Source organism: Dendropsophus ebraccatus, chromosome 5 (genome assembly GCF_027789765.1).
Source record: "Dendropsophus ebraccatus isolate aDenEbr1 chromosome 5, aDenEbr1.pat, whole genome shotgun sequence".
Lineage (NCBI taxonomy): Eukaryota > Metazoa > Chordata > Amphibia > Anura > Hylidae > Dendropsophus > Dendropsophus ebraccatus.
This window is the reverse complement of record NC_091458.1, coordinates 99,908,545-99,936,535: the sequence shown is the minus strand read 5'-3', so window position 1 is coordinate 99,936,535 and position 27,991 is coordinate 99,908,545. Positions and strand designations below refer to the sequence as shown.

At 40.4% G+C, this 27,991-nt stretch overlaps 1 protein-coding gene across 1 annotated transcript; it reads right to left on the bottom strand.

The window, feature by feature from the left end:
• Positions 1-102: 102 nt before the first annotated feature.
• On the bottom strand, positions 103-25,466 carry GRK1 (G protein-coupled receptor kinase 1). Its single transcript, XM_069972376.1, has 7 exons — positions 24,765-25,466; positions 17,526-17,653; positions 14,561-14,718; positions 13,498-13,581; positions 11,534-11,658; positions 4,381-4,582; positions 103-380 (listed from the first exon to the last, which is right to left on the bottom strand). The coding sequence occupies exons 1-7, from the start codon at positions 25,464-25,466 to the stop codon at positions 103-105; spliced, it is 1,677 nt and encodes a 558-aa protein (XP_069828477.1).
• Positions 25,467-27,991: the final 2,525 nt, after the last annotated feature.

Below are 27,991 nucleotides of genomic sequence, written 5' to 3'. Positions count from 1 at the left end.
CTTCAAAGTTCTGAACACTTTCAACAGCCTAATGAGAAGTTCTTACATACAGACAACAATATAGGATAATTAATCTGTGGTTACATATCTTGATCACGCTTTCTATGCAATTCGACATACTCCAGACTTAGCAGAGTTGTCATTGGCAGTGGAATGTCGCCTCATGTCATTTACTTCCGCATTCAGTTCATCATAGATACCAGTTTCAATCATTTCTTCTTGCCATGGTATAGGAATGTTGCCGGATGCAAATTCATCAAAGAATTGCTTATCATTATCCTCAAGGTTGACTCCTCTAACTGTTGAAAATGCTCCTACATCCTGAATATCCTTAGCATACACTGTCTTGGAGTCAGGAGCAAAAGGCGGTGTAAGAATACCTGTTGGAAAGGAATATGAATTCATAGAGACTTATTCATTAACACAAGGAAAATGTCTTCAATGATATTATATTACATTGTAAAATACAAGGGAAAGCTCTGAGCCATGTATGATAAGCATTATTCTTAATAGAGAACATGAATATGTAAGAGAACAGGGATAACACGAGCATCCTTGGCTGTGTACATTGTGTTACTACAGCTCAGCTTATATTCACTTCACTGGAAGCTGAGCTGCAGTAAGTATACACAATGTATGAAACCAAGGCTTCTGGCTCTGTACACTGTGTACATCCGCTTTGTAATTGTTGTCAGAATATTATACTTATGTAATAAGCTGAGATTTCAGCTAGTTAAAATACAGATGGTATCAAATACCAAGAATAAGCAAGGCTGTTACTACCAGTTCCTGGAAAACGTTAGTGATTATTTTTTTTTATAGATATATCATATATTACACAAATTATATGGTTTGGTTGGGTTGTACGTTATAAATAAGGCGTGATACAGATACACATACAAATCAACCTATTCGTTTTAAAAACTTAGGACAGACTGAGCCCAGAGAGGTGATCAGACATTACTATGAGTGGTATGCCTATGCACTATGTTCAGAACTTTGTAATTATATCCCCTCTTCAGACGTGGCATGATCAAACAAGTGTTACTGTCCAGTAGCCAGTAAGCAAGTGAAGGAACATTAAATTGAATCTGCTCCAAACTGAGGACACTGTAAGATAGCTATTCAGTGATACACATGATATCTTTCATATATCCAGCAGTGCTTCCATAACATAGAAAAATGCTTTGATTCTTCAGTGCAAAGTATCACAGAGGTTTCGCAAACTCCTGAAGTGCTGTAAAATGCTTTCTCACTGCCCCTCCCATCCACATCCCTGCTCGATTGTCAGTCAGCTGGAATCTGAACCCCAAGCAGGGACAGGAGTGTGGCCAAAGAAGCATTCCAGCCAGTTCAGAGGCTCCTTGATACTTGACTTGCACAGAAAAAGAATTTTTTACCTTAGGGAAGTACTAATGGAAATTAGAGATGGTATTCAATCTAATATTGCGGTATTCGAAAGATTCTAATTCAATCGAGTAGTGTGTCGAATACGCGGGAAACATTCGAAAGCCCTCCCATCGCAGTTGGTGCTTTTTTAATCCAATCACCATGCAGGGAGACTGTGAGGGACCCTAGGAGTACGCACGCAGCGCGAAAACGGCGTCTACCCTCATTGGGTGGCTGAACCACATGACATCGAATATTTAATAATTGACTTCTGCCTTTCGACTGCAGATGCGCTTTCAACCTAGCCAATGAGAGATCTTGGAGCAGGGAGAGATTTTTTAGTAGCGATTTGGTTAGGCAGGATTACTACTGAACCCAAAAGTCCTTTTCAGGGCTAAGATCCAGCGAAAAAGTCATCTTTGAATCCAAGGCAATTCTCAGTGCTAAGACATAGATGATATAACTGCAGCAGCATCAGCAGCATCAGCAGCTGTATTCATTCCAGTACCCTGTGTGTACAAGTGACTTATAGTGTCCCTGGTTTAGCCCACTAACAGCACATAAACGTTATACCTATTGTGCCAGTTTCCCAGTAAAAGGTATGTGATACCTATTGTGCCAGTTGCCCAGTAAAAGGCGCATGATACCTATTGTGCCAGTTGCCCAGTAAAAGGCAAGTGATACCTATTGTGCCAGTTTCCCAGTAAAAGGCATGTGATACCTATTGTTCTAGTAACCCACTAAAAGGCACGTGTAGCTATTGTTCCAGTAGCCTAGTAAAAGGCACGTAAAGCTATTGTTCCAGTAGCCTAGTAAAAGACACGTCATACATACAGTTCCAGTAACGTTCATACAGCATGATGTGTATCAAATAACGTGATGCTCTATGGATGCACATTGGAATTATGTATGTAATGCTGCGCAAGAAATACGAAGGAAATGTGTGAACATTGCCGTAAACATTCGTAAAGCATTCACAAATATTTTTCATTCGCAACTGCAGAGAGTGGCATTATACTGCGATTTTAGGGTGTTGGGAGCACCCAGGCATGCTCCCCCTGATTTCACAGTGTCATTCCGGAGGTGTTGGCATCGTTTAGGGAGGTTTCATGGGGGACTTGGTGACCTCCAAGTGGTCGAATTTGGATTTCCAAGTGCCGAGATTTTTTTTCCCATAGACTATAATGGGATCGATTATTCGTTCGAATAGTCGAATCTCTGTGCCTATTCGATTCGAATTCTCGAAAGTCGAATATTTCACTACTCGCTCATCTCTAATGGATATGTAAAAGGTACCATATACCTGCCTGACCTAACAGCTATTTAAAAGTGTCAGCAGTTTAAGACCTGATTTGTAGCTGACAGATTCATTTTAAACTTCTGTGTGTCAGGGACTGGACACAATAGGCCAGATTTATCCATCTGCTTTATCACAGAAACCAATCACAAATTGTATTTTATATCTTAACAAGCTCTGGTAAAATAAAACCTGAACTTTGATTGGTTGTTGTGAGAAAAAAACAGACAGTATATGTTTCAGGAAGATTGATAAATCTGGGCCAAAAAGTCATTATCACTAGAGACTAGTGTAGTGTCCTGGTAAAGGGGTCACTAACTTGTTTACTGCCCATCAGAAAGTAACTCTGTCAGGTCTCACACCAAGGGCTGGGAGCTATGATTTACCCCCCAGCCACTAGGTGTCTCCCCTCACTCTCCCCCGTGCATAGCTGCAGAGTGTAAAGGTTTACCTATTTTTTGTATGTTGTCCAATCACAGATGTAAGACAATCTACATTTTTTCTTTCTCTACTCTTCCTTCTTCCTGTCACACAGATATAGGGGAAGATATGGGTTTCCTGTTTAGTTTAGTTCTGTTCCAGTCAGGATAGTGAGAGTAACCTTAGTTCCTGCAAGAGAGACTGAGACCACTAATATGCAGTGCTAAGCTTTAGAAGTGGGGCAACCATGAGCTGGAACCACCCTTGTCTACTCCTGGGGTTCTTCTTAAAGTCAGGTCAGTCACCCCCTAAAGGAAAGGAAGAGGGACTGATCCCAAGTAAGACAAAGCTGCTAAGTGCCAAAGTATCTTACTGACAATGCTTGTTCACTTGGGGGAGTCTTCAGAGGGAGCTTGATGTAGAGACAGAGACCTTGGACTCGTACTACCCTACCGGGGGATCTCCAAGTTGGTGGGGCAGAAGGTGGTCATATATGCAAAGCTTATATTCAAATATCTACACTACAGTCCCGGCAGAGTACTACACTAATTAGACAAGGACCCCTACACTACCCTTGCTAAAATCTACCTGAAGAGTTGTATTATTATTGCACTACCACCTGTGAGCAGTTTTCCCTACTGTATACTTTTTTTATTGTACTGAAACTTCTGGTTATCAACTACTGGTTAAGTGCTGGACTCTGTCACCTTCCTTCCTACCTACCTGCACCCTCACACCTCACTACCGTTCTACCAAACGACCAGTGCCCATGTGTCCATGAGTGGATACTGCCACTCCTGGCCACCGTGACAAGGTTACACCAAAACACCAGAGCCCACCAGCTGCCAACACATCCACATACGGCCCCTGGGTCACAGCACTAGGCATTAGAGGGTTACTAAATAGTAAGGAAAACAGTTCTGCTTTCTGTACATGGTTTGGAGGCAACTATCTTGCCAGAGCTGTTGCTCTGTTGCTGAAGTTCCTAAGTTGGATTTACAGCAACCACATGGACATTGGAAACTCATTGACTTTTAAGGCAGAGTTCTTGGGTATGTTCTATAATCTTTGCAGATGTAGTGTGCGCAGAGGAAGAGAAGGTGAGCTGTCCCCACTACCAATACTAGACACTCGGCAGACACTAAAGTTTGTTTGTCATCTGCTGAATCCAGCATAAAATAGGCAGCCTAGATCTAACACAATAGGGAATTCTGTGCCTTAGGATCCACAATCATTACCGTTCACTAAGTTATTCATAAAAGTATTTGACATACCGGCTTCAAGTTTCCTCCAATTTATGTTTTTAAAGAAAGGAACTACTCGTAGATCATTAGAACTTCCATTTCTAAACCCAATACGTTTCTTGGGGTCTTTTTCCAGTAAGGCTTCACAGAAGGATTTGCAATCCTTATTGAACTTTTCTGTGTATGTTACTGGATCATTACATATTCTGTTCTTTAAGTCCTTATTCTCTACCTAAAACAGAAAAGCACAAAAAATTATTCAGCGTATTTATTCCCTTTATTAAACAATGAGTTGTTGCACATTTCTTATCCTTTGTGAGAAACATATGTAGAGATTAGTGAAATGCTTCACTTAGGGTACAAACCCACTTGACGTATTTGCTGCGTGAATCAGTCTTAAAAATAAGCAGGCAAAACGCAGGTTGGCTTTATACAATTGTTCTGCGTTAAAATACGCAATTGCGTATTTTTAATGCGTTAAAATACGCAATTGCGTATTTTTGAAGCGTGAAGCTTGTTGTTAGCAAAGCATCAGTTGTTAACAACTTGTGCAAAAAACGCATGTAGCTTCACGCTTCAAAAATACGCAATTGCGTATTTTAACGCAGAACAATTGTATAAAGCCAACCTGCGTTTTGCCTGCTTATTTTTAAGACTGATTCACGCAGCAAATACGTCAAGTGGGTTTGTACCCTTCCTTACAGTTAGATGATAAACGGTGTACATGTAAAAGGGTTGGGAAAGACATGAACATAACTGAATTTTTACTATGGATCGCAATGCAAAGAAATGGAATTTGCCAAGCATGAATTTATGGCCAGATGTATATTTTGTGATCCACCACTAGAGGGCAATGTAGTGCTTTATAATCTATTTAAGGTCACCTAATATCATTTTATGCATTTTATAAAGGTATACCTGACTCCTTCTAGACATCCAGTTAGAACTGAAAGAAATACAATAAGGCTAAAGAGTATAGATGTACGTAAAAGAATCAGTTTAAGATTAAGATACTAACATGCAGCCTTTTTAAAGATTTTTACAAGTTTCAAATATCTGCCAGGAAATCTGCACCACAGTTGGAATAATATGGTGATCCTGATCTTGCAAGGTAAACGGCGTAAGTGCAAAAAAATACCAAAGTGCAAAATTGCGCATTTTTTGTCGCATCAAATCCAGAAAAATTGTAATAAAAAGCGATCAAAAAGTCACATATGCGCAATCAAGGTACCGATTGAAAGAACACATCATAGTGCAAAAAATTACACCTCACACTTCCCCATAGACCAAAGGATAAAAGCGCTATAAGCATGGGAAAAGAGCGATTTTAAGAAACATATATTTGTTAACAATAGTTTGAATTTTTTACAAGCCATCACATAAAATAAAAGTTACATGTTACATATTGTTGCAATCGTAACGACTTGAGGAACATATATAACAAGACAGTTTTACCCCAGGGCAAACGGCGTAAAAGCAATTTTTTTTCCAATTTCACCTCACATTACATTTTTTTCTGGTTTCGCAGTGTATTTTATGAAAAAATTCAGCCTGTCATTGCAAAGTACAATTAGTGATGCAAAAAAGAAAAAGGGCTCACGTGGGTTTCTAGGTGAAAAAATGCAAATGCTAAGGCCTTTTAAGCACAAGGAAAAAACGAAAACGCAAAAATTAAAATTGGCCAGGTCTTCTAAGGGTTAAAATAATGGTAATTATTTGTCATTAAATGACCGTCATTGACTAAACTTCAACAGTGTGTGAACATAGCCTTTCTGTGTTTTCAATCCACTCCTGGTTTTCAACCAACAAATCACAGCAATCACTGAGCTCATTGAGATCAGTGAAAGAATTCCAATAAAGTACTCATTCAAGAATCTTAATTGATGCCACCTAAAATTTTAAATATGCAAAAAAGGAGCCCTTGGAGCCTCGGTTATGAGTCTCAAAATACAGGAATAGCCAGATATCCCTAGCCTGCAAACCCTTGTCATGTCGCTATACTCAGAACAGAGTTAGGGTGCCTTCACACTTAACGGATCCGCAGCAGATTTCTCGCTGCAGATCCCTGCCCTGGACACTCTATGGGCAGACAAACTTGCAGCAGGATTGACATGCCGCTGCAAGTATGTCAGCAGCCCGCTCCGTAAACTCCCCACCGCCAGAGCGTATACTTGACTTTTTCCCTGCTTCGGCTTGCTTCGGGGGTTCCTGGCACATCCCGCTTGGCCAATTGGATTGGCCGCACTGATTGGCTGGAGAAATCCGCTGCGGATCCTTTATGCGTGAGGGCACCCGTAGACTTTGACAATAAGAGGCCTGAGCTCAGTAATTGCTGTAAATTGTTGGTCTATTTTTCATTGCCCCATCTAGCCAGGATCCTACTCCACACTGACGAGGGGCAAATACTCCGAAACACCTGTCTGTAGATTGATGCCTGCCTTGGTACCCTTGTCATGTCACTATACTCGCAACAGAGTTAGACTTTAAAAAAAAATGGGCCACCCTGGTGTTTCCCTAGTTATGTTCCAATACTCACAACTGAGTGGGACTTAAGGGGCTACCTATCAGGGGGGTTTGGTGCTCTCCCCATCTGGAGGCACCCCTTGACAACAGGCTAGGGATATCTAGCTATTCCCATGTTTTGAGACTTGCACCTAGGCTCCATGGACTCCTTTTTTGCACACTCCTGGTTTTGGTTGAAAAATACTGAGCAAAAATACATGAACATAGCCTAAAGACGAACTGTTTGCACCCCTGCCACTGCCATCTTGATAGTCTCCAGTGCTTCTTCCTCAACGTGCAGAAAATGCAGCCTGGCCACTACAGGGTGAAAGAGGAATGCAGGAAGCACTGGTTGGTGGGGCTGGGGTCATCCAAACAGCAGTGGCATAGGATAGGGGCACATGAAGGGCAAGTTCTTTATTAAAGTTAAACCAGCTTGGGACAAAAAAAATGGCACCAGAAACCTGTTTAGAATTCAGATGTCATCCTTGCTTATGGCTTCTCTCAGAACTTCTCTTCACTGTGACCATAAAGGCTTAGAATGTATACCCCATGCATTCTCCTGCCTTGTATTAGTATGTAGAGATTTTCCAGGTCAGCCCATTTGAGTGTTTGCTCCTGGAGTGAAAAACTGGTGTGGTTAACAGAGAAAGTAACTTGTCAAATGTGGAAAGCAAGCTCAAATCTAAGTGAATTATTCCTCCTCCTAGGCATAAAGTCAAGGTTCCATTATGATTCTGTACATGTTTCTGCAATCAACCTGGGTTGAAGTTGCAACCGTGATGCAGTTATTACCACTATAACAATTTAGGTAGTACAGTTCCCCTTACTGGGTATTTTGGAGATTCATTTTATTATTGAACTATCCCTGGGTGTAAAATTGAAAAATAACATACAATGACCCCACTAGCTCTCCTGTCGCCACGTACTGCTGTACAGCACTTATGGGATCAGGATCATAGTTTTTATATTGTTGTTTTTTTAGAATTTTCTTAATACTACTTTGAACAAATAGCAAACACTTGGACTGTAATAGTCTTAGTCACCTGGTGATTTGGGTGAGCAGGATAATGTGCATTTTGCATGTTGCACATTCGTGTTGGTGCAGGTGCAGGGCTCCCACTGTACTGGGCTGAAGATTTAGGCTGTATTACATGGCATGATATAGAGGAGGAAGTAAGTCCTGACCTGACCTTGTTCCCACCTTGCTACCTGTGATATTACATGCACAGACAAGGAGCAAGGAGGGGTATGGGGAACTGCAGGAGAGGCTGAGTGGACAATCCTTAGATCGTCTGGGCTGCCCATTAAAGGGGTAGTACGGCGCTAAACAATTATTTACTAAATAACACACATTACATAGTTATACAACTTTGTAATGTATGTTATGTTAGTGAATGGCCCCCTTCCCCATGTTTCCCCCCACCTACACCAGACCCGAAAGTGTAGTGTTCTATACATACCTGCCTCTAGCCGACCCCCGTCCGCCATCTTGTGCCATGACATCATCTTCGGACGGACGACCGAACTGACGTCATGGCACAAGATGGGGGACGGGGGTCGGCTAGAGGCAGGTATGTATAGAACACTACACTTCCGGGTCTGGTGTGGGGGGGGGGAATACGGGGAAGGGGGTGATTCACTAACATAACATACATTACAAAGTTGTATAACTTTGTAATGTGTGTTATTTAGTGAATAATTGTTTAGCGCCACATTACCCCTTTAAAGTCAGTGATGGACTGCTGCTGATCAAGATGTTGGCTGCATGTTGTGATTTGGATGTCAGCTACATCGTGTATGTTGGCTGATTGTGGTCTTTTAACACACGCTATCACACTAAACAAGTGTAGCTAGGGGTTCAGCCTAGGGGGGGCGAGTGAGTTTTAGTAGGCCCCCATTATGTTACCCATAGGGAACCTCAGAAGATGACACTGCTTTTCAAATAATAAAGGGTATATTCTGCTTTTTTACTTATAGTAAACAGGGACTGAGAACTGTGGAAAAGACTTTCTATAGTTCACATATATAACTATGTAAAAATTAAAGGGGTTATCCAGCATTTCAAAAACATAGCTGTCTTTTTCCAGAAACAGCGCCACTCTCCTCCAAAGTTTAAGTGCTGTAGTGCAGCTCAGTTCTACTAAAAGAGAATGGAAACAAGTTGTAAAACCACACACAACATAGGGGCAGCTATGGAGCTGTTTCAATTTTCGAAATAGCCATCCATCCATCCAATTTTACGAGTAATACCTCAACTCCATGACTACTACCATCATCACAACCTAATGACTAATACCAGGGTTGTCAAACTCACAGCCATCCAGATTTTTCAAAACTACAATTCCCATCATGCTTAGACAGACAAAGCACACAGGGCGTGTTCTCTGCATGAAATGTAAGTGACGCGTTTGCTAGGTAGTTTACTTTTCCTCTTTCCTCTGTCTGGCTCGGCCATCATGAAGACTTCTCTTGGCGATGCCTCGTCTCTGCCAGACAAAGATTTTAGGCATCTCACTAAGGCAGCATCCCTATGTGTATTGCTCCACACTGTTGCCCACATTATGCCCTCATGTAGTATTTAGACCCAGTTTTAGCCCTCACATAGAACACAGGGTCCCATATGCTCACATATAGTAAAAAGGCCACCATCTATACCCTAACATAGTAGATTATCAACCCCTTTACCTCCATATAGAAGATAGACCCTCCCTGTGTGCTCCTCCCATATAGTAGTCAGGCCCCTTTGTACCTTTATATTGAAGTTCAGCTTCTCTGTGCTCCATAGTAATTATTTCCCTCTGTTTCCATGTAGTAGTAGTTAGAATTTATATAGAAGTTAGAATCTGCATCTATATATAGTATTTAGACTTCTCTGGGCAGGCAATTCCCCCCAAAAAAGAAAAGGTAGTATCCTCCATGTATGCATCCCTTCCAGCACCAACTTAAGTAGGTAATCCCTTGGTATGTATTCCTCATGCAGCCACGCCCTTTCCCAGCAGTAATCTACCTGGTAATCCTCCTGGTAGTTAGACCCCCCCACACACACCACCACCACCACTGTGAGTAGACTGTACCTCCAAATTAGGTACCCACTTTTCAGTTAGCCAGCACATCCCATACCCCAACCCCCATAGATAACACCTTCCCAGGAGTTAGCCTCATCGACCCACATAGGTCTCCTCCTCTATAACTAAGGGGAAAAAAGCCATACTTACCTGTTGTGCGGTTGCAGTACTGTAGTCTACTGATGTCCACTCTCTCCCTGCTCTGTGAGCGCACAAGTAACATCACTCATGTCCCGCAGCTCTAAGGGATGGAATGGCCTCTTGTAGCCACAACAGTGATTGGCAGGGTGGAGAGCCTTTTCAATCACCGTGCCACATTCAACCGTATGTTCTCCTCGCATCAGGCACAGAGCGGAATCAACTAAATTTAATGGGCTGCCCAACAATCTAAAGACTGTTTGGGCAGCCCCTCCCGCAGCTCCCTACGGCCGCTCCCGCTGCTCACTGCTCACTGTCTGTGCGTGTAATAGTACAGGCAGTGAGCAGGGGACTAGGCAAATCTTGCCATGTAATACAGCCTTTAGTGACCAAGACTTTACAGCTGGTTTTTTTAGGTTAAGGAAATCATTTAAGCATACAGGAAAGCTACAGATGTCCTTCCTTACCCTCTTTTGGTGGTTCACTTTTTCTAGAGAAGCCTGGATTATGATTTGTTGGTATTATGGCCCCATGGCCCTTTGATATCACTGACATTCTGGAGCACAAAGACAACATGTATGTAGATGATTGTTTTTATCGTTATAGTTGTAAATTGCAACCATTTTTACTGCTGGATTTAGAAGTGCTCAACCATACAATGTCCATGTGACCCAGGGTTATATATTTGCTGTAAAAAGTGGGGTTTAAGTTTCCCATTCCTTGCCTAATAGTATTTCAATTTCTATTTCTGCAATGGTTGAAACTATAGTCTATTGGTGAATACAGTGGTCTTCACGTTACAATATCAATTTGCTATAGGGGGGACATTGTATGTTAAAATCATTGTGTCCTGAGACCAAAACTTGTAATTAATTTCAAAGTGTCCAAAATGTCAACTTAAAATAAGAAAAAAATGAAGATTAAAGAAAAAATACAAGATAACTAATACAGATAAATAATATGACCTTACAACTAAAAGTGAGAAATAGCTGCTAGAAGCTGTAAATCACATTATATATAAAGGACGTAAGCTTCTTTGGAGTCTGTAAAGTGCACACAGTGTACTGGTAACACCAAATGGAGCTGTCCTCACCTGGTGTCCAAAGGAGCAGCTAGTGTTAACACAAGTAAAGAGCACAATACCACACTATACTGTAGGGAGGCGCTACCAGACAGCAAATCAGTGCATGTACTTCAATCCTACCAGTTTTACCAGTGAAATGCCCACTCTGATTGGTCAGATCTTCCAGCCAATCACATGATGCACAGATCCAGGCCATCTGTAGGATTGTATGGCTTCAAGTTACAATGGTCCAGGAGAGAACACTGTATGTTGAATATATTGTAGCCTGAGACCATTGAATCTTGAAGAATCACTGTTTTATAGTAAAATAATTCTGTGTAGAATGAAATACTGAAACACCATAAAACCGTGAACAGATCTGCCGTATTTACTGTAGTAAATGTTTAGTTACCTTTTCTCCTCTTGACCTAAATGGACCACGTGCAGCAATCATTTCATATAAAGTCACACCCAATGAGAAGTAATCCACAGTGTAATCATATTCTTCTCCATTCAGCAGCTCAGGAGCCATGAACCCTGGTCCATGTTAAAAGAAGTAGAAAAACATTTAATAAATACATTTTAATACACTGATTTTCTTTCCATATCCTCCTGCAGAATGGTCACAACTATGATTATTATACAGCACAGAATGAAACGTTCACTACAACTCAGGAACCACTAACACCTGTGCTGAATCTAATCTGCCATTTCAAGGCACCCTTATTGGGTCATTGCCTTAATAATCCTTCATAAGTCAATTGATAATTGGCAAAGGATCAGCCATTTAGAAAAAAAACTAGATCCCTTGGAAAACCTGCTGCCAGTCTATTACCCCTAATGGATTGTAAGCTTTTGTACACAGGCCCCTCATACTTGTTGTTTAATTTGTTTAGTTGTTAGGCTGGGTTCACACTACGTATATTTCAGTCAGTATTGTGGTCCTCATATTGCAACCAAAACCAGGAGTGGATTAAAAACACAGAAAGGCTCTGTTCAAACAATGGTGAAATTGAGTGGATGGCCACCATATAAAAGTAAATAACAGCCATTATTTCAATATAACAGCCGTTGTTTTAAAATACCAACAAATATTTGCCATTAAATGGCTGCCATCCACTCAATTTCAACATTGTGTGAACAGAGCCTTTCTGTGTTTTCAATCCACTCCTGGTTTTGGTTGCAATATGAGGACCACAATACTGACTGAAATATACGTAGTGTGAACCCAGCCTTAACACTGTATTGTCTGATTTAATCTGTAATGTACATGTCCCCTCTGTGTTGTATGGTGCTGCAGAATATGTTGGTATTATACAAAGATTTTCAAGTAGAAAGTTTAATAAGTTTTAGTAGAAATAGTGTAGGATATTAGTGACTGACCTAAAAGATTTTAAAGGCCTATCTATAATATGTTTACTTATCATGAATATTGAGAATGGGGAATTTAGTTCAGAAGAAAACAGCAGATTCACAAATAATCGGCAACCATAACAAGCCTACTTTTCTATTAGCCTACTAAAGCATTCCACTTACGTATGACATCATATTACTGGCGTTAAGTTGTCTAGCTTGATATATATTTGTAATTCTTTATTTATATAACAATTTTAACAAATGTCAGAAACGAAACACACTGGCAAGGTCAACAAGACTATTATTTAATTTTACCAATTACTTGACTAGAAGTGCCTTCTCTCCATAGAGGGGAGGTCAAATAATAATTTTCCAAAGACCCCAAGTATGGTTGGATATGGTTGTATAGCAAAGGCGGACATGGGTGGTATTAGACAGGTAAGGAGGAAACATATAATGGTCAAAGAAAGGGAAAAAGAGAAAAAAAGGGTAGAAAGAGACCAAATGGGGGGGGGGATTATAATCCTTGGTACACCAGGGAAAAGGCACAGATTTAATGATCATGATCATTAATGGCTGCCGTAAGTATCAAAAGATGGCCGTCCAAAATGACAGCAGCAAAACGACAGCGTAGAACATAGTTTTAGAATGCAGCATTGCAAAAGAAGAAATTTAGCTCTGGTCACAAATTTACTACTTTCAAAATTTGTGTCCCACGCTCTCATCAGCTCTGGAGTAGAGAGACGTATTCCACGAGGAGTATTCCACAGGGCAATAAAGTTGTCGAGGCAAGCACAGGATGCCCAGAGAGTTCTATGCATGAGCTCCCTTCTAATTAAGAGGATCCATGCATAGAACTCACAGGGCATCAGACGGTTGACTCAGCAAACCCACAGCTCAGTGTGGACTGAGTCTCTCCATGGTAAAGCCGATGATGGAGTGGGACAGAAACTTTACAAGTATAGTATAACATATTATGAAGGGAAGCCTGAAATTTGTTTTAGTCTATTCTCCTTGTACCTGGAGTTCCTGCATAGCCTTTGGTTTTGTTTTTCTTCTCTTTCAGTTCCACAGCCAGCCCAAGGTCAGAAATACGGACATTCCCTGCAAAGTAAACACTGACTTTGTTCATCAAGACTACATACTGTTCTTTCACCCTCACCTACAACATATACCTTACATTAAAAAATGTGTCTGGTGATATTATATCACCCCCCCCCCCCATAAAATAAATAAATAAAATTAAAATAAATAAAGAATAGAAGGAGTTTCTCTATTTTTGTATGAATGTGAATATGTGAATTTTAATGCCTGCATTTAGGTACCCACTTCACAGGATATCCAGTATCTTATGTGCATTTTGGAAACGTAAAAACACATACACATTATACACAATAGAGATAGAGATTTCCCAGCACACACCAGGACATGTTATAATTATGAAGGTTTTCAATGGGGCTGTGGTTTTAAAATACATATATAGTAGAGATACGGAGTTAATAATAAAATAATGTGGGATATACATTGTGTTGTGGTCCTACATCATTATATAATTTTAGCTGGTCTTCATTCATTTTTCTCTTTAGTTCTTAATACTTATTAGAAGTTGCTATATATATTTTTTGTGATTGCTGATCAAACCTACATAGATTGTGTCAAAAAAGCTTTGAGGATAAGCTCTATCTATGATAACCATACCATCAGTGGCATAGCTACCATGAAGGCAGACCACACAACTGCTACAGGGCTTGTGTACTAAGGGGACCCACAGCCCCAGACTGGCATCTGGCCCTAAACTGTGATCATTTATGATGAGTGCTGCAGTGCTCTGACAGAGAAATAAGCTATTGGCTTCCCGCCTTCCAGTCTCTCTTGCACCTTCAGTCACAAGAGGCTGCTCTCTGTCCCAGCTCCATAGCACACGAGTGACGTCACTTGTGCACTTCAGAGCTGGGAGAAAGACGGAACGCTGGAGGACTATGCCAGGATAGGTGGGTATGTGTGTATGAGTATGTGGGGGAGGGAGGGGCTGTAAAGTTCTTTACTACTGGGCCCCATAAATCCTAGCTACGCCCCTGCATACCATCATTGTCCAGTAGCACATTTTCTGGTTTGAGATCGCGATAGATGATCCTGTTTTGGTGTAGATGTTCCATCCCGCATATAATCTGTGCAGTGTAAAAGCAAGCCCTGGGTTCATCTATACCTGGATTTTCCTCATCAACATTGTAAATGTGAAACCTGAAATCAGTAAAGAATTATTACAAATCATACAAGAACAATGTAGTGATAACAAATAGACATGAAGCAGAACATTAGAGGATAATAATTACAGACAGAAAACAAGTAAATTACATGTGAAATATATATTAACCCCTTAAGGACACATAATGTACCTGTGCTATGTGCAGCCGGGGACCCCAGCTTTTTAAATGACAACTGCATTTAAATGCCTCTGATCACCCTTTGGTGGTGGTCCAGTGGCAGGATCTAGCCCCCCAAATCAACGCCCCCCGTGATGCAATCACGGAGGGGAGATCCCTTCTTCTTAGACGCCCAGGCCTTAGCGTCGGACTGACGCTGATCCCCGCTCGGCAATGTATAGATATGATCTGCAGCAGACCAGAGCACTACAGCACTGATCTAATGGAAATAAACACATTCATATATCACCATGTGCTTATTCATCTGAGCTATTAAATTATCACCTTCTTGATCTCGCACAGTAAACGGTATAAGTGAAAAAAACGCAGGTTTCATATTATGAATATAAGATGAAAATTTGAAGCAAGCTGTTCTATGATTTGTTGCTTTGACCTCCAAAGAAATTGATCCATTGAATAAAAATAACATGATCAACACATAGAACAAAATCTAAGGGAAAAACAAAGCGTCACATCACAGGATCACTAGAGACTGCAGTGCAGAGGAACATGCTATACAGACAGGAAAGGGGAGGAGTAAGAGTTAGGCTGTATTGTCACATTGCATTTATGTTAAAAATGCGATATGGGAACACAGCCATATGCGTTAGCGAACTGCAGGCAGAACCCACCTGTAGTTCACAAGTGCATTCTTTATACACCATGGGTAGCATGGGAGGGACGAATGTCCTCAGATACCGGACTACGTTAGATTCTGTGGACTATGTCAATGACTGACATATATATATATATATATATATATATATATATATATATATATATAATGGTCAACAAGGAGTATGGGTTGTTTTTATTTGAATTAAGAAGTTCTCTGGTGTATGTTTTTTTTTTTCTTTACTCACCTTACTCATCCATTACTATGTTGGGGCTTAGAGTTAGCCCGTAAAATGGCTTACACTAACCCCTGCATTATTACCCCAGTACCCACCACCACAGAAACACTTGGAGGAGCAGGGTACCATCAGTCCCCAAGCATCAAAAAGTGGCCTTTCTGGCCTGGTCTGGAGAAGACTGTGATTATTAGGCTGGAAAGAGACAAAATAAATGGTCCTTCTCACCATGGTTTTACTAGGCTGCTGCTGCATGGTTTTTACATGGCTGGTTATGAAGTGTGTGTGTTGGGGGGGAGGTTATGGTTACATGCTTTTTAAAAATAAATAAAAAAATAACTAGGGTGAAAAGGGACATTTATTTTGACCCTTCCCAGGCTAATAATACTAGCCTGGTGTTCCTGCTCCTCTTTAGTAGGCAATGATCTATCTGTATACATCCCTGCTTACTGTCTGATCCCCAGGGGGTTAAGTGGTGATGCTACTCATCCCTACTTAACCCCTTCCTCCCTGGGACTGGTGCAGTGTGCTCAAAACAGCAAGCAGGGGCACAGTAAGCACCAAACTATATATATAAGTGCTCACGGATCCTGTGATTTTCTTTATTCAAGTATGATGCACAGCTGGGATTCCCTGGCCGGAAGAAGCACCATTGAGGCGTGAAACAGTTGTTCCGGGGTAGTGCACGCCCACTGCACCATCTGTCCTCCCTCCCTGCTGTGCTCAATACTTGAATAGAGAAAACTACAGGATCAGTGAGTGCTCATACCTGTTTGTTCATTTGAATATTTATCCTTTTCTTCTGCTTTGAAGCACTCTGCCAAGTTACCAATTCATCTGTCATAATATATGCTCAGTGCCTAAGAGTTACTGTGGTGCCGACTTTATCTCTCATTGTATAAACTATACATAAGATTGCTGTTTAGTTTCTGTCCCAAAAGAGATAAGTTGGGATGCACGGTATCCCTAATTAACCCCTTCCTGGAAAACTTAAAACCCAAACCCCATATACTGTTCAGGGCCTCGTGCCCATATAGAACCCCCTTCTATGTATGAGCAATATGTATCTGGGTAGGGGAGTGATGTATAGGCACTGGGCGCTAAACAGTATCTGCCAAAGGGGGGGGGGGGAGTGCTGTATTGGCACCAAGCACTGAACAGTATCTGGGAGGGGGGGGGGGGTAATGTATAGGCACCAGGCCCTAAACTGTATCTGGGGAAGGGGGTACTGTAGGATAAAGACCCCACACCCCCAGATACCATTCAGGGCTGAGTACACCCCCCAGCATGCATGTGTTCTGCATGGGGAGAGAAAATAAAATGCTACCTAGACAAATTTGGCAACTGCACTGCTAACCTCCCTAGAGAACGAAAAGATAGGGCATGTTGAAATCCAACACTGATCCTTTTTTCCCCCTGACACTTTAAATTGTGGGAAAGTCAAGACAAAATTAGCAGGTTTGACCTTATATTTCCCTGATTAGAGCTAAGAACTGGAACCTGTTCTTTTCTTATGTTTCTATTTTCTGATTGTAATTTTTTTTATTTAACTTTTTGTACATTGTTATTAGGACTGCCATCTTGCCTGAGGTATTTTTACAGCATTTAGTGATGTGCAAGACCTGTGGACCATAGGCACAACAGACAGCCACCCCACTTATGACATGTTCTTTTACAAATTCTCTGCTTAAAAAAAAAAGAAAAAAAAAGGAACTGCTAATTTTAAAGACAGTATACATACAAGTTGTGTAAAATTCTGGTTATAATAACTTACCGTAGGTCACCTCCATTCATGAGGGTCATAACTAAGCAGACCTCACTCTTTGTTTGGAATGCATATGCCAAAGAAACAATAAATCTACTATGCACTTTAGCCAGAATCCTTTTTTCCACCATGGCACCCTGTAAATACAAGAAACAGTATTAGATAATTAAGAAAACGTACAGGTAAACATGATACAAATACACTATATTAGGCTTATGATGGGCGTGTTCTTTATCAATAGAACAGCAACGGGAAGCCGTCCGATGCCAAGGCCTGGTTCCAGAACACGGCGCCAGTCTATTACCGGGCACCAGCCAGGGTCAAAGCACTGGGGGTGGGCCGTCCGCCCCCAGTTAGTGGAAACCCCTGTCTCTCTGTGACGCAGCTCCATTCATTCTAATGGAGCTGGTTCACAGAGAGGCGGGGGTTTCCTCCCACTAGCGGCGGGCCGGCCCACCTCCAGTGCTTCAGCCCCGGCCGGTGCCTAGTAGCAGATCAGCACCTCAGTTCAAAAAAAGGAATGCCACACCGGATTCCCTATGCTGACGTCATTCCATTAATATGTTACACTTAAAGGAAATGTGCCTCATGGTCCATTCGCTTTAAAGCCATCTAAATTGAATTGCAGGTAAAAAGACATAGGGGCAGATGTATTAACATCCAGCTTTTTAGCTTTTTTTGTGCTGTACTTATTTTCAAATTTCCCCAGCTTCACGCCGCTGGATTAATCAACAGCAGGAGCCTCTTGATAAGTCGGGCATAGTGGAGGCTGATGTGCAGGAGGCTAAAAATGCTGGCATAGATTTTTTGCCTAATATGTGCCTAATCGAGGTGCAAATGTTAATAAATGTTGCGCAAGTGGAGCACACGCCTACCTGCACACGGTGCCTTGCCACCCCTCCCACATGGCGAACCAGCCAAAAGGCACTGAATGCACAAAGGAGGTCTTTGTGCAAGCATTTTCAACCTTTTGTTGGTTTACACTAGGCGCAGACCTTGATGAATCTGCCCCAAAGGCTGCACAAAAATGCACTTTACTTAAGGAAGTCACATGAGGTTCTTACCATACAGTTGTATCACACTGACATCCATAAGTGGAGCCATATTGGTGTTAGTGCTGTGTGGTGACCTCTGTTGCTGTGGTGTTGTGGCCATAGGGTTATGCACCCCAGAGTCAAGGCACTTAGTTTGGCAACATGGATGCTGCTAGGCTTCTAGGTTGTTGTTTTTTTTAATGGAATGGGGACCTACTTAAAAGATGCTGTAATGAAGTGTTCTCTCCAACAGTTTTTTTTTAATGTGTGCTAAAAACTTCTTTAAATATATTGATTAGCAGCTCTGGATCACTGTAAATGATGGATGTGAAGTCCTTGCCTCTTTTCTGCAATTTTTGGATGTGCTTTAAAAGTATAAAGCAATATATAAAGAAGATATAAACACCACTTGATATAAAAAAAAAACATGAATGAAGTAAATGAAAGTGGGAAGTGGACCCTGCATGTGAGGGATTACAAACTTTATGGTGTTTGGAAGCAAGTTAGTGAAGCAGTTGTTCATAGTGCTGTACAGTGGAAGTAGGGGCACAGATATGTGAGGTGGGCAGAGCATAGGCTGAAGGAAAAAATAGTTTTGAGATGGAAGTAGCAGAAGGTAGTAACAGTTTGGATATGTGGTTTGAAACACAGGCACAATTGAAGCTTAACCCGATGCTGTGGGAGAGATCAAGGCCAATGACTGCAATTGACAAATCGGGGAGGGGGTTCAAGAAGACAAAAAGGTGGTGTGTGAGTGGATAGGGGGCCAACTCAAGGGGGCCAAGAAATTAGTATTTGTTATAAAAGGGGGTGAAAAACTGGTAGAGAAAGGTAGAGAAAAGGTCAAGAAGGCCAAAGACTTCACAGTATAAGGGTATGTTCACACTGAGCAAATACAGCGGAGCCCTCTGCCGCAGAATCCCGCTGTGCTCAGTGTCCTGCAGTAAGTGAATGGGAGGGACATGTGACTTCTTTGAGCGGTGAGCTGCGGCAGCAAAGGAGCGCACGCTCTCCCATAAAGGGTCAATGACACACTGAGACAGGCAGAATTCCACCATATTTGCTCAGTGTGAACATACCCTAATTGTGAGGTTTTGGCAACTAGCAGATCTTTAGTCACTTTGGTTAGGGCAGTTTCACTAGAGTGGTACGACCGGAAGCCAGATTATACTTTTTGGAGGATTACTGTAATGATCAGATGTTTAAATAAAGAAGAGAAGATCCCAGTGGTTAGAAATATATTGAACATATGGCTAGGATAAATACAGTGGTAAGGCTAGGGATTAGGTGGAATGGGACTGGCTAAAGTGCACAGGTCAAGACTAGCTTGGAGAACTTTTCATCATAATAGGCGCAAGTTATGGGAGAAAGCACTAAGCAGTTGTGAAGATCGGTTGTGGTTGTAGAGACTGTATGATAAGTCTTTCCTTCATAGATGTGGAAGGTGGGCAGTGGGGGCAGAGTAGTAAGTTAAAGTTGTTAAATAGTCCTGTTTAGCAGCATGCCACAGATTTCAACATACAATGAGACCAAACTACATCCTAGCTTCCTAGGGGTCTGTACAAAGTCTGTGTGTAGGTAATAGGTGTCATTTATCTTTTCTTTCAGAGGTAGATTTTCAATTCCACATAGGAAAAGCAGTGGATTTTTATTACAGATAATGGAGCGCACTGACCTCCTCAGAGGACATGTAAGATTTCAAGATAGCTACTACAATAAAATGGGTTCCATGTTACATATTAAAAGACAGTATCAGAGTCATTAGTAGCCCTGTAGTAGCTCTGTGCTGAGGCTAAGGCTGGGTTTTTGCAAAAACGAATGAAAAAAACGGATGCATTTGTGTTTATTTATACAAGATTTTTTGTTGAGGGTAAGCAGTAAGGGGCGAACAACGCTTGTGCCGGGAACTGCAGGCACAACTAACTGATCCAGCACTGCTGCACAGAACTATGGATACAGTGCAGGGTCCCTACTGTGTACTGTATATTATTAGAATATACAGAACCTGGTGGAAAGCTGCTTGTTACTATTACTGTCTGTGGCAGTCTCTGCACAGCGAAGGGTGCTTACTAGAGATTAGCGAACCTCGAGCATGCTTGAGCCCATCCAAACCCGATCGTTCGGCATTTGATTAGCGGTGGCTGCTGAAGTTGGATAAAGCCCTAAGGCTATGTGGAAATCATGGATATAGTCATTGGCTGTATCCATGTTTTCCAGACAACCTTTGAGCTTTATCCAACTTCAGTAGCCACCACTAATCAAATGCCGAACGATCGGGTTCGGATGGACTCGAGCATGCTCGAGGTTCGCTCATCTCTAGTGATTACTATCAATGCTTACTCTGCTAGAGCCTACTCAGTATCAATAGCGTTGTGCAGCAGCACTGGATCGGGAGAACGGGAGCAGGATGTGCAGGACATAGACAGCCCTGCAGTTCTCGGTGTAGCAGGTCAGATTAACCCCCACCCTGACTATACCCAGTTGTAGTTTGGCCTAGGCCAGAGTATACCCTGAAGTATAAAATAGCCTAGGCCAGAGTATACCCCTCCAGACCAGAATATACCTGAGATATAATCGAGCCTAATCTACTTTAACCCTGGGTATAGTCTGAACTCTAAACTCTAAACTCTAGCCTGTTATACTGGCACAAACGTAAGTCACCCTTAAAGAGGTTATCCAGCGCTACAAAAACATGGCCACTTTACCCCTCTCTTGTCTCCAGACTGGGTGGGGTTTCAAACTCAGTTTCATTGAAATAAATTGAGCTTAATTGCAAACAACACCTGAACTGGAGACAAGACAGGGGGAAAAGTGGCCATGTTTTTAGCGCTGGATAACCCCTTTAACTGCTGCCACTCAATGTAAAATCATGCATAAATAAAAAAAAAGTCTACATTTATTTTCATTGTTATATTTCACAGTAATATAACTTTATTAAAGCAATGTATAAAAAAATTGTAACTCTCTGAAGTAGAGCTGGATACAGATTCTACAGCTATAGCCAAATGCACTTTATGTATGATGCACATCAGTGGACATGCAACAAAAACCGCAGAATCCATTAATGTGAACTTTGTAGTAATGAGCTCACGAATGCTTTAACTAGGTCAGATGCTGTTGGCAGGGACTTTACTTCTGTAGGTACAGTACATTCAGTTGTGGTTTAAGGATTAGACTGGTGTCATGTAATCATTTGCATGTCTGAGCAGTACAAGCATTAAAAAGTCCTAATACATTGTGAAGAACTATATAGATATTATGCACTTATTTTAGTGCAGTGCTTCTGAGTACCTGGGATACAGAGGTGCCTTCACCCCCCCCCCCCCCACACACACACACACACACACCAACCTACCCACATCCTGTTCTCACATAGAAAGGGACAGGAACAGAAACTAGACAGACGACATAATTTGCATGTTGTACACAAGCTGCAAAGCATCATGGTTTAAAATTTTTTGCATAATTTAAGGCATTCCCAGAACTGTGAGACTTCGGAGGAGGACACCCAGGAAGGGGCACAGATACGACTGCAAGGGGGTGCTAGATATTGTAAGAGGTGCAACCCAATGTTTTGTTTTATTTTGTCAGAGCAAGCTAGCATTTAACAGCTACACATGTCGTAGGGATTACTTAATCTTGATCTTCAGGCTCATATTTGAGACTTATCAGACCAAAATATTACATTATGCCATCAAAGCATGCTAGCAAACCATGTAGCATATCCTTAGCATTTATATAAAAAATATTAATTACTAAAGGGGTTTTGTAAGGTTTTTTTTGATTACCCCAGGATGGGTCAGGAATGTAAGGAAGGTAGGTATGGTCAGCACTCAGCCTGCATGGATAAGCTTCTGAGCCATGTTTAGCTTGCAGAGTACGAAGGCGAAGTCCCTGGACTCCTGGGTGAACACACAGAAGGAAGAAATGGAATTCTTCAACTCATAAAATTCAATCAGCTTTATTTAAAATCTTTAAAGTTATTGGTAATTTTAAAAATCTGAAAATAATTTTATGAGCTGAAGGAATCCATTTCTTTCTTCTGTAGGTCAGGAATATCTGATCAGTAAAGGTCTAAAACATAGCAACCTTGCACAGAGACTTTAGCTGAGAACATAGCTGGAAGCAGACAGCTCCATACATTGTGTAGTGGCTTTCATGGGTTACTGCAGCTCTGCTCCCATTCACTTCAATGGAGGCTGAGCTGCAATAACTTAGCAGGGCCACTAAACAATGTACAGAGCTGTCTGCTTCTATCTGTTCTAACAGTATATTCAGGTGCCCCAACTCAAAACAGATGATCACACCTGTATTAAAGCTCTACCAATCAGATATTCATGGTATATCCTGATTGCAGGCAATCAATAAAAAAAAAAAGTCCTAAGACAATCCCTTTAAGATTCACATTTTAAAATTAGCATATCTGACTCTTCTTAACATACATAGTACATTTATTCTCTGTCTTAACAACCTGAACACTTACTGTACTTACTTTTACCCAATGCATTTTGTACACAAGTAATTCAATATTTACAATTATTTGTAGAAATATAAAATGTTCTAATAATAATAATTTGTAGATAATAATATTAATAATAATAACAACAACAACAAAAACAACAACAACAATAATAATAATAATAATAATAATAATAATAATAATAATTTGTAGATATCAAGTTGTATTATTTTACAAAACTCCCTCATTTTATAGCTCTTTTACTTTAATTTGATCTGAGGCTAGACGGATGCAGGGGCCTGATGAATGCAACAGAATTATTTTGGCAATAATGTGAAAATAATAATTAGAATTATTTTTAATTATGTTTATTATAACAATGCCAATAGTGGTACATAGAATGAGAATTAGTTAAGGAGTAGTATTACTAAGATGCCTGGAGCACATGAGATCTAATAATAAGTAATAAGTAACTAATAATAAGAGCTTACCAGTCGACTGCTTCAACACTTTTAATCTATTATAGCTGCAGATAAAGGTTTTCTTTAAAAAAAAGTAACTGTAAAAGTGTTCTATCTTGTAACTGTTGCTAAAATTGAGGAAGATGTAAAATTTTACATTTAAAATGTTCAATTAATTTATATTTTAGTAAAGTACCAACTTAGTGTGAATTGTTGCCTTTAAACATATTAACATATACATTTGTATGTAAGAAAAGTAACCTGCACATTAATAAAGCAAAGACAACTGAGGAAAAAGAACAACATTTAAAACTCCAGTTTTAACTTTTTGACCCTTTGTGAAAGTTACTGGTATCAAATAACATGTACAGTATATACTGCATGCCAACTCCCTGTGTCATATATTACTGTCTATCTCTCACAAAAACAGTGGCCTGAACGATCTCAGTCCTGCATTGAAATATCCCACTCTACGTAAGTGCTTCATGAACACAATGAGATTTGTACAACAATACCTGTTCTTTACAGGAAAGTCCCTGAGTTTCCCAAAATTTCATAAACAGAAAATGTTAGTTGATACTGCAGGTATTCCATATCTTCTATATCATCTATATGTTTGTAACCCCTCAATTGATGAAGTCTATCATCTTCATTATATTACGTGCATTATGCCATACACACTTATTAAGAAAGAAAGTTACTACTGACCCTGACCTGTTAGAAACCTTAGTAGACACCTTACATATTACAATTTCTCTCTCTCTCTCTCTCTCTCTCTCTCTCTCTCTCTCTATATATATATATATATATATATATATAATAAACTGTTGTCACTCTATCATATTCTGCATTTTCTATATCACGTTTTAACAGAACCAAAAATTTTAAAAGGGGGTATGGTTAGTTGTTTTCTGTACATCAGTACAGAAATTGTGTACTTGTACCGTCACATTTATAATCTAGCTGTTTTGTAACCAAGACTGTGCATGCTGCAATACCAATACAGATGTTTTAATATTACTCAATATATTATGTTGCCATCATAAGTCAAATATATAAATGAATTAAATCAAGTTTAATTTACAGTTAATTACATATCTGTAGAAAGAAGCACAAAAAATAATGTTAAATGTGATTAACCGTGACCTTCAAACATCTGAGCCTGTCAAGTAATCTGATCATGTGACCTTTAGCCAATCATAGCACTCCAAAGTGTATGTCTTTGTATCTGCTGTTTCAAAAGTAGAAAGTGGAAATCATTATTTGGACTAGTTATAAGGAATCAAATGCTTACTTCAAATCCCTTCCTCTTCTTCAAGCGTTTCTTGTTGAGTTTCTTACAAGCATACATTTTACCAGTTGCCCTCATTTGGGAAGCTGACACTTCCCCAAATCCACCTTTCCCAAGAATTCTAAAGTCCATAAACCAGTCCTCTCCAATAGGCTGCGATTCTAGCCATTTCCATTGAAGGAATCTTGAAAAAAATATGCTTTCCTTGTATTGTGGAAATGCATTTTCCTTTAAATAATTTGAGGTAGACTGAAGCAGTGGTTTAAAGAGCCCATCAGGGACCTTGTTGCATTCGGCCACCACTTCTGCAGTAGACTTCTCGTCTAAATAGTGACAGAAATGCTTGGAATGGGCGTCTAAATATTTGTTAATTATGCTGTTGGCTTTCTGCAAGCGATCATCATCCTCTGCCACATCATAATCCTCGATATCATTCCAGATATGCAATGCAGAAATAAATTGTTGAACTGTTCCCAAAAACTCCTGAAACAACTTCTTGCCAATGGGCTGCTTTTCACAAATATTTTCAAATTCCAGATCAATCTGATTCTTCAGATGCTCACACTCAGATATAGGAGGCAGCTTTAGCTTGGCACGAAACTTCTTGTTCCGAGTAATCTGAGGATTGAAGCCCCCATCAAAGCTACCACGAGCAGTAATATAGGCAGAATTGGCTACCACTGTTTCCAGTGCCCCAAAATCCATCTTTGATCGTTTAGTCTCCTGATCCAAACATGAACCACTTGGTAGCTACAGAACGCAAATCTTGACTGAAAGGAAGATCTGCCTACTGCATTCAGTGCTCCCAGGCTTAGCAAAATCCCTTTGATTGAGGTAGAATTATAGACTAAGGTCTTCAATCGGGTATTGTTTGTCCATGAAACTGTGCAAGAGGAAATAATAGGCCAAACAGCTCATAGCCTGAAGCTGTTCCAAAAAAAAAATTACAAAAATAAAAGTAGAAAAATGAAGGCGATGTGCAGTGAAGATGACCTCAGACGTAAAATAGTAATCCAGATCCTGTGTGATATAATATAAGAATGACTTATTAGAAGAGATAGCTAAATGACAGGTGAGGAACTAATACCCCTGACTCAACACCTCTGTAAACTCTTTATCCACTTAGGTAGATAATTCGACTCTCATTCTCTCTCTCTCTCTCTCTCTCTCTCTCTCTCTCTCTCTCTCTCTCCATCACTATCTCTAGCAAATCTGTTCTGTTCTTCTGCTGCAGTATGTAATATAATAGATTACACATTACACATTTCTTCCTCATCCTTGCACCCAGTGCATTTACCAAAGAACGGTAACCATGAATATCTACTTATTAAAGTATGTAGAGCTCTGTTTAATCGGTTGTGGGGATAGCTAGATGATGATAGAAGTATAGATGAACAGACAAAGACACAGCTGATACTCATTCATCCATTCTTCTACATTTCTTTTTGTTTGTAGACACGCGTACATATTATACAGTGCAAAGTGAGACTGTCACAGATTCCTCTTCACATGCTAGTTCTTTCATTACAGTGGAAATAGGATTATAGTCTTTGCAGACATATATAAAACAAAATCTCTGGATTAGTTCAGGCCTTCAGGAGTTTGTTTTTTACAAAGCAACTAGGAACGTATAATATGTGCTAGTGACTACTTGACTACCATAGATGTGGCTCCCTCTGTGTTTCCCTCTTTAAAATGAGGTGCCACACCCTGCAAATTGTGGCAGTTTTATGTTTAGTTTTATGTTAAGCTTTATTTGTGGCAGCTTCATTTAGTTTTTAAGTCCTTCCTTATCCCAATAAATACATTATTGCTGGATCTGCCTCCCTCAGTGTAGTAAAACAATAAAAAACCAGCATACTTACCTCCCCATTCCATCAAAGCTGCTGACCCATGCTGTGGTCCGCTCCTTTTTCCTCTTACAACATTCCACTCCTTCCCTGCCAAAAACAGATCTGAGATGGCAGTGTATGTGGGGGAAAAAATGCCACAGGAATCAGTAAGAAGAGGACTGCAGAGGGAAAAGGTAAGTATGCTGGCTTTTATTGTTTTACTGCTAAGGGAGGCATATACAGCCACATATATATATATATATATATATATATATATATATATATATATATATATATATTTGTCCAGGAAACACCTTTAATATTTTTAATTTATTTCAAATCCACTTTGACTGGCTACAGGAATTGCTGGCCCAGACCAGCTCAGCATTCATTGTCAGTGTTTTCCCCTTCCCTGTAACTCAGTTACAGGGGGAAAAAGAAATAAAAATATTGTAAAGTCTCACTTCTCCCCTAAAGTTCTTGCATGACATTATGGGGGGCACAATGTATAAAATGAAAAATAAAAACAAAATAAATGAGACAAAAAGCAAAGAAAGCAACAGACAGCCAGAACAATTGAAAATGATATACAGTACATGATGTATAAATGTGACAGTGATAGAAAAAGTATTTTAGTATAAATATAAATATGTATAAAGTATCAGTCAAATGTTAAAGTAGACCTTTTTGTGGACTAGCGTTAAGTGGATATGCTGAACTGTTTCGGTTGGGCAACGTTTTCCAAACTTCAGCATCCACCTTCTCCAGTCGCCGGGAGTCAAATGCAGAGTATTCATGTTCAAGCAGTTTTAGGATTAACACAAACTGTAATTTGTTAATTTTTTAAATTGGAATTAAATGTGTAGCATTTCCAGTGCATTTGCACATATTAGGATGTGTGCTTTTTTGCTGCTTGCGAAGAAATCTACAAACTATTCCTTCTACAAACTGTCCTCAACAAAGTGGCCAATAATCTTATAACTGCCAAAGCCTCACCGACACTCTGTGCTCCATCTCCTTGACCTATCCTCTGCCTTTGACAGTCGACCATTCCCTCCTCCTACAAACTCTTTAGTTCCTTGGCATCTCAGGCTTGGCCCTCTCCTTGACTCCCTTCTACCTTACCAACTGCTCATTCAGTGTAGCACAGTGTATCAGGGTTAGGTAGGATAACTGTCAATCATCGTTGGCTCTGCTACACTGTGCTGCGGCGCAGGTGACACAGGCTGCTTCCCAGGTGTAATGTCTATTCTAACACGAACATGCATTAGGATAGACATTAGGGGAGGCTTAGTATCACTAGCCTGCAATACGAATATTGCACATCATTTTATGGATAGGCCATCAATTCTATAAACCCAGACAAACCCTTTGATATTCTTTCTTTTAAATATATGG

Bases quoted from the DNA above. Each gene is read 5' to 3' on its own strand.
- GRK1 (XM_069972376.1), bottom strand. From the start codon at position 25,466: ATGGATTTTGGGGCACTGGAAACAGTGGTAGCCAATTCTGCCTATATT. The intron at 4,583-11,533 runs GTAACTAAACAT...TTTCTGTTTTAG, and splicing joins TTAGGTCAAGAGGAGAAAAG to GTAGAGAATAAGGACTTAAA. The intron at 381-4,380 runs GTATGTCAAATA...CCTTTCCAACAG, and splicing joins TTGGAGGAAACTTGAAGCCG to GTATTCTTACACCGCCTTTT.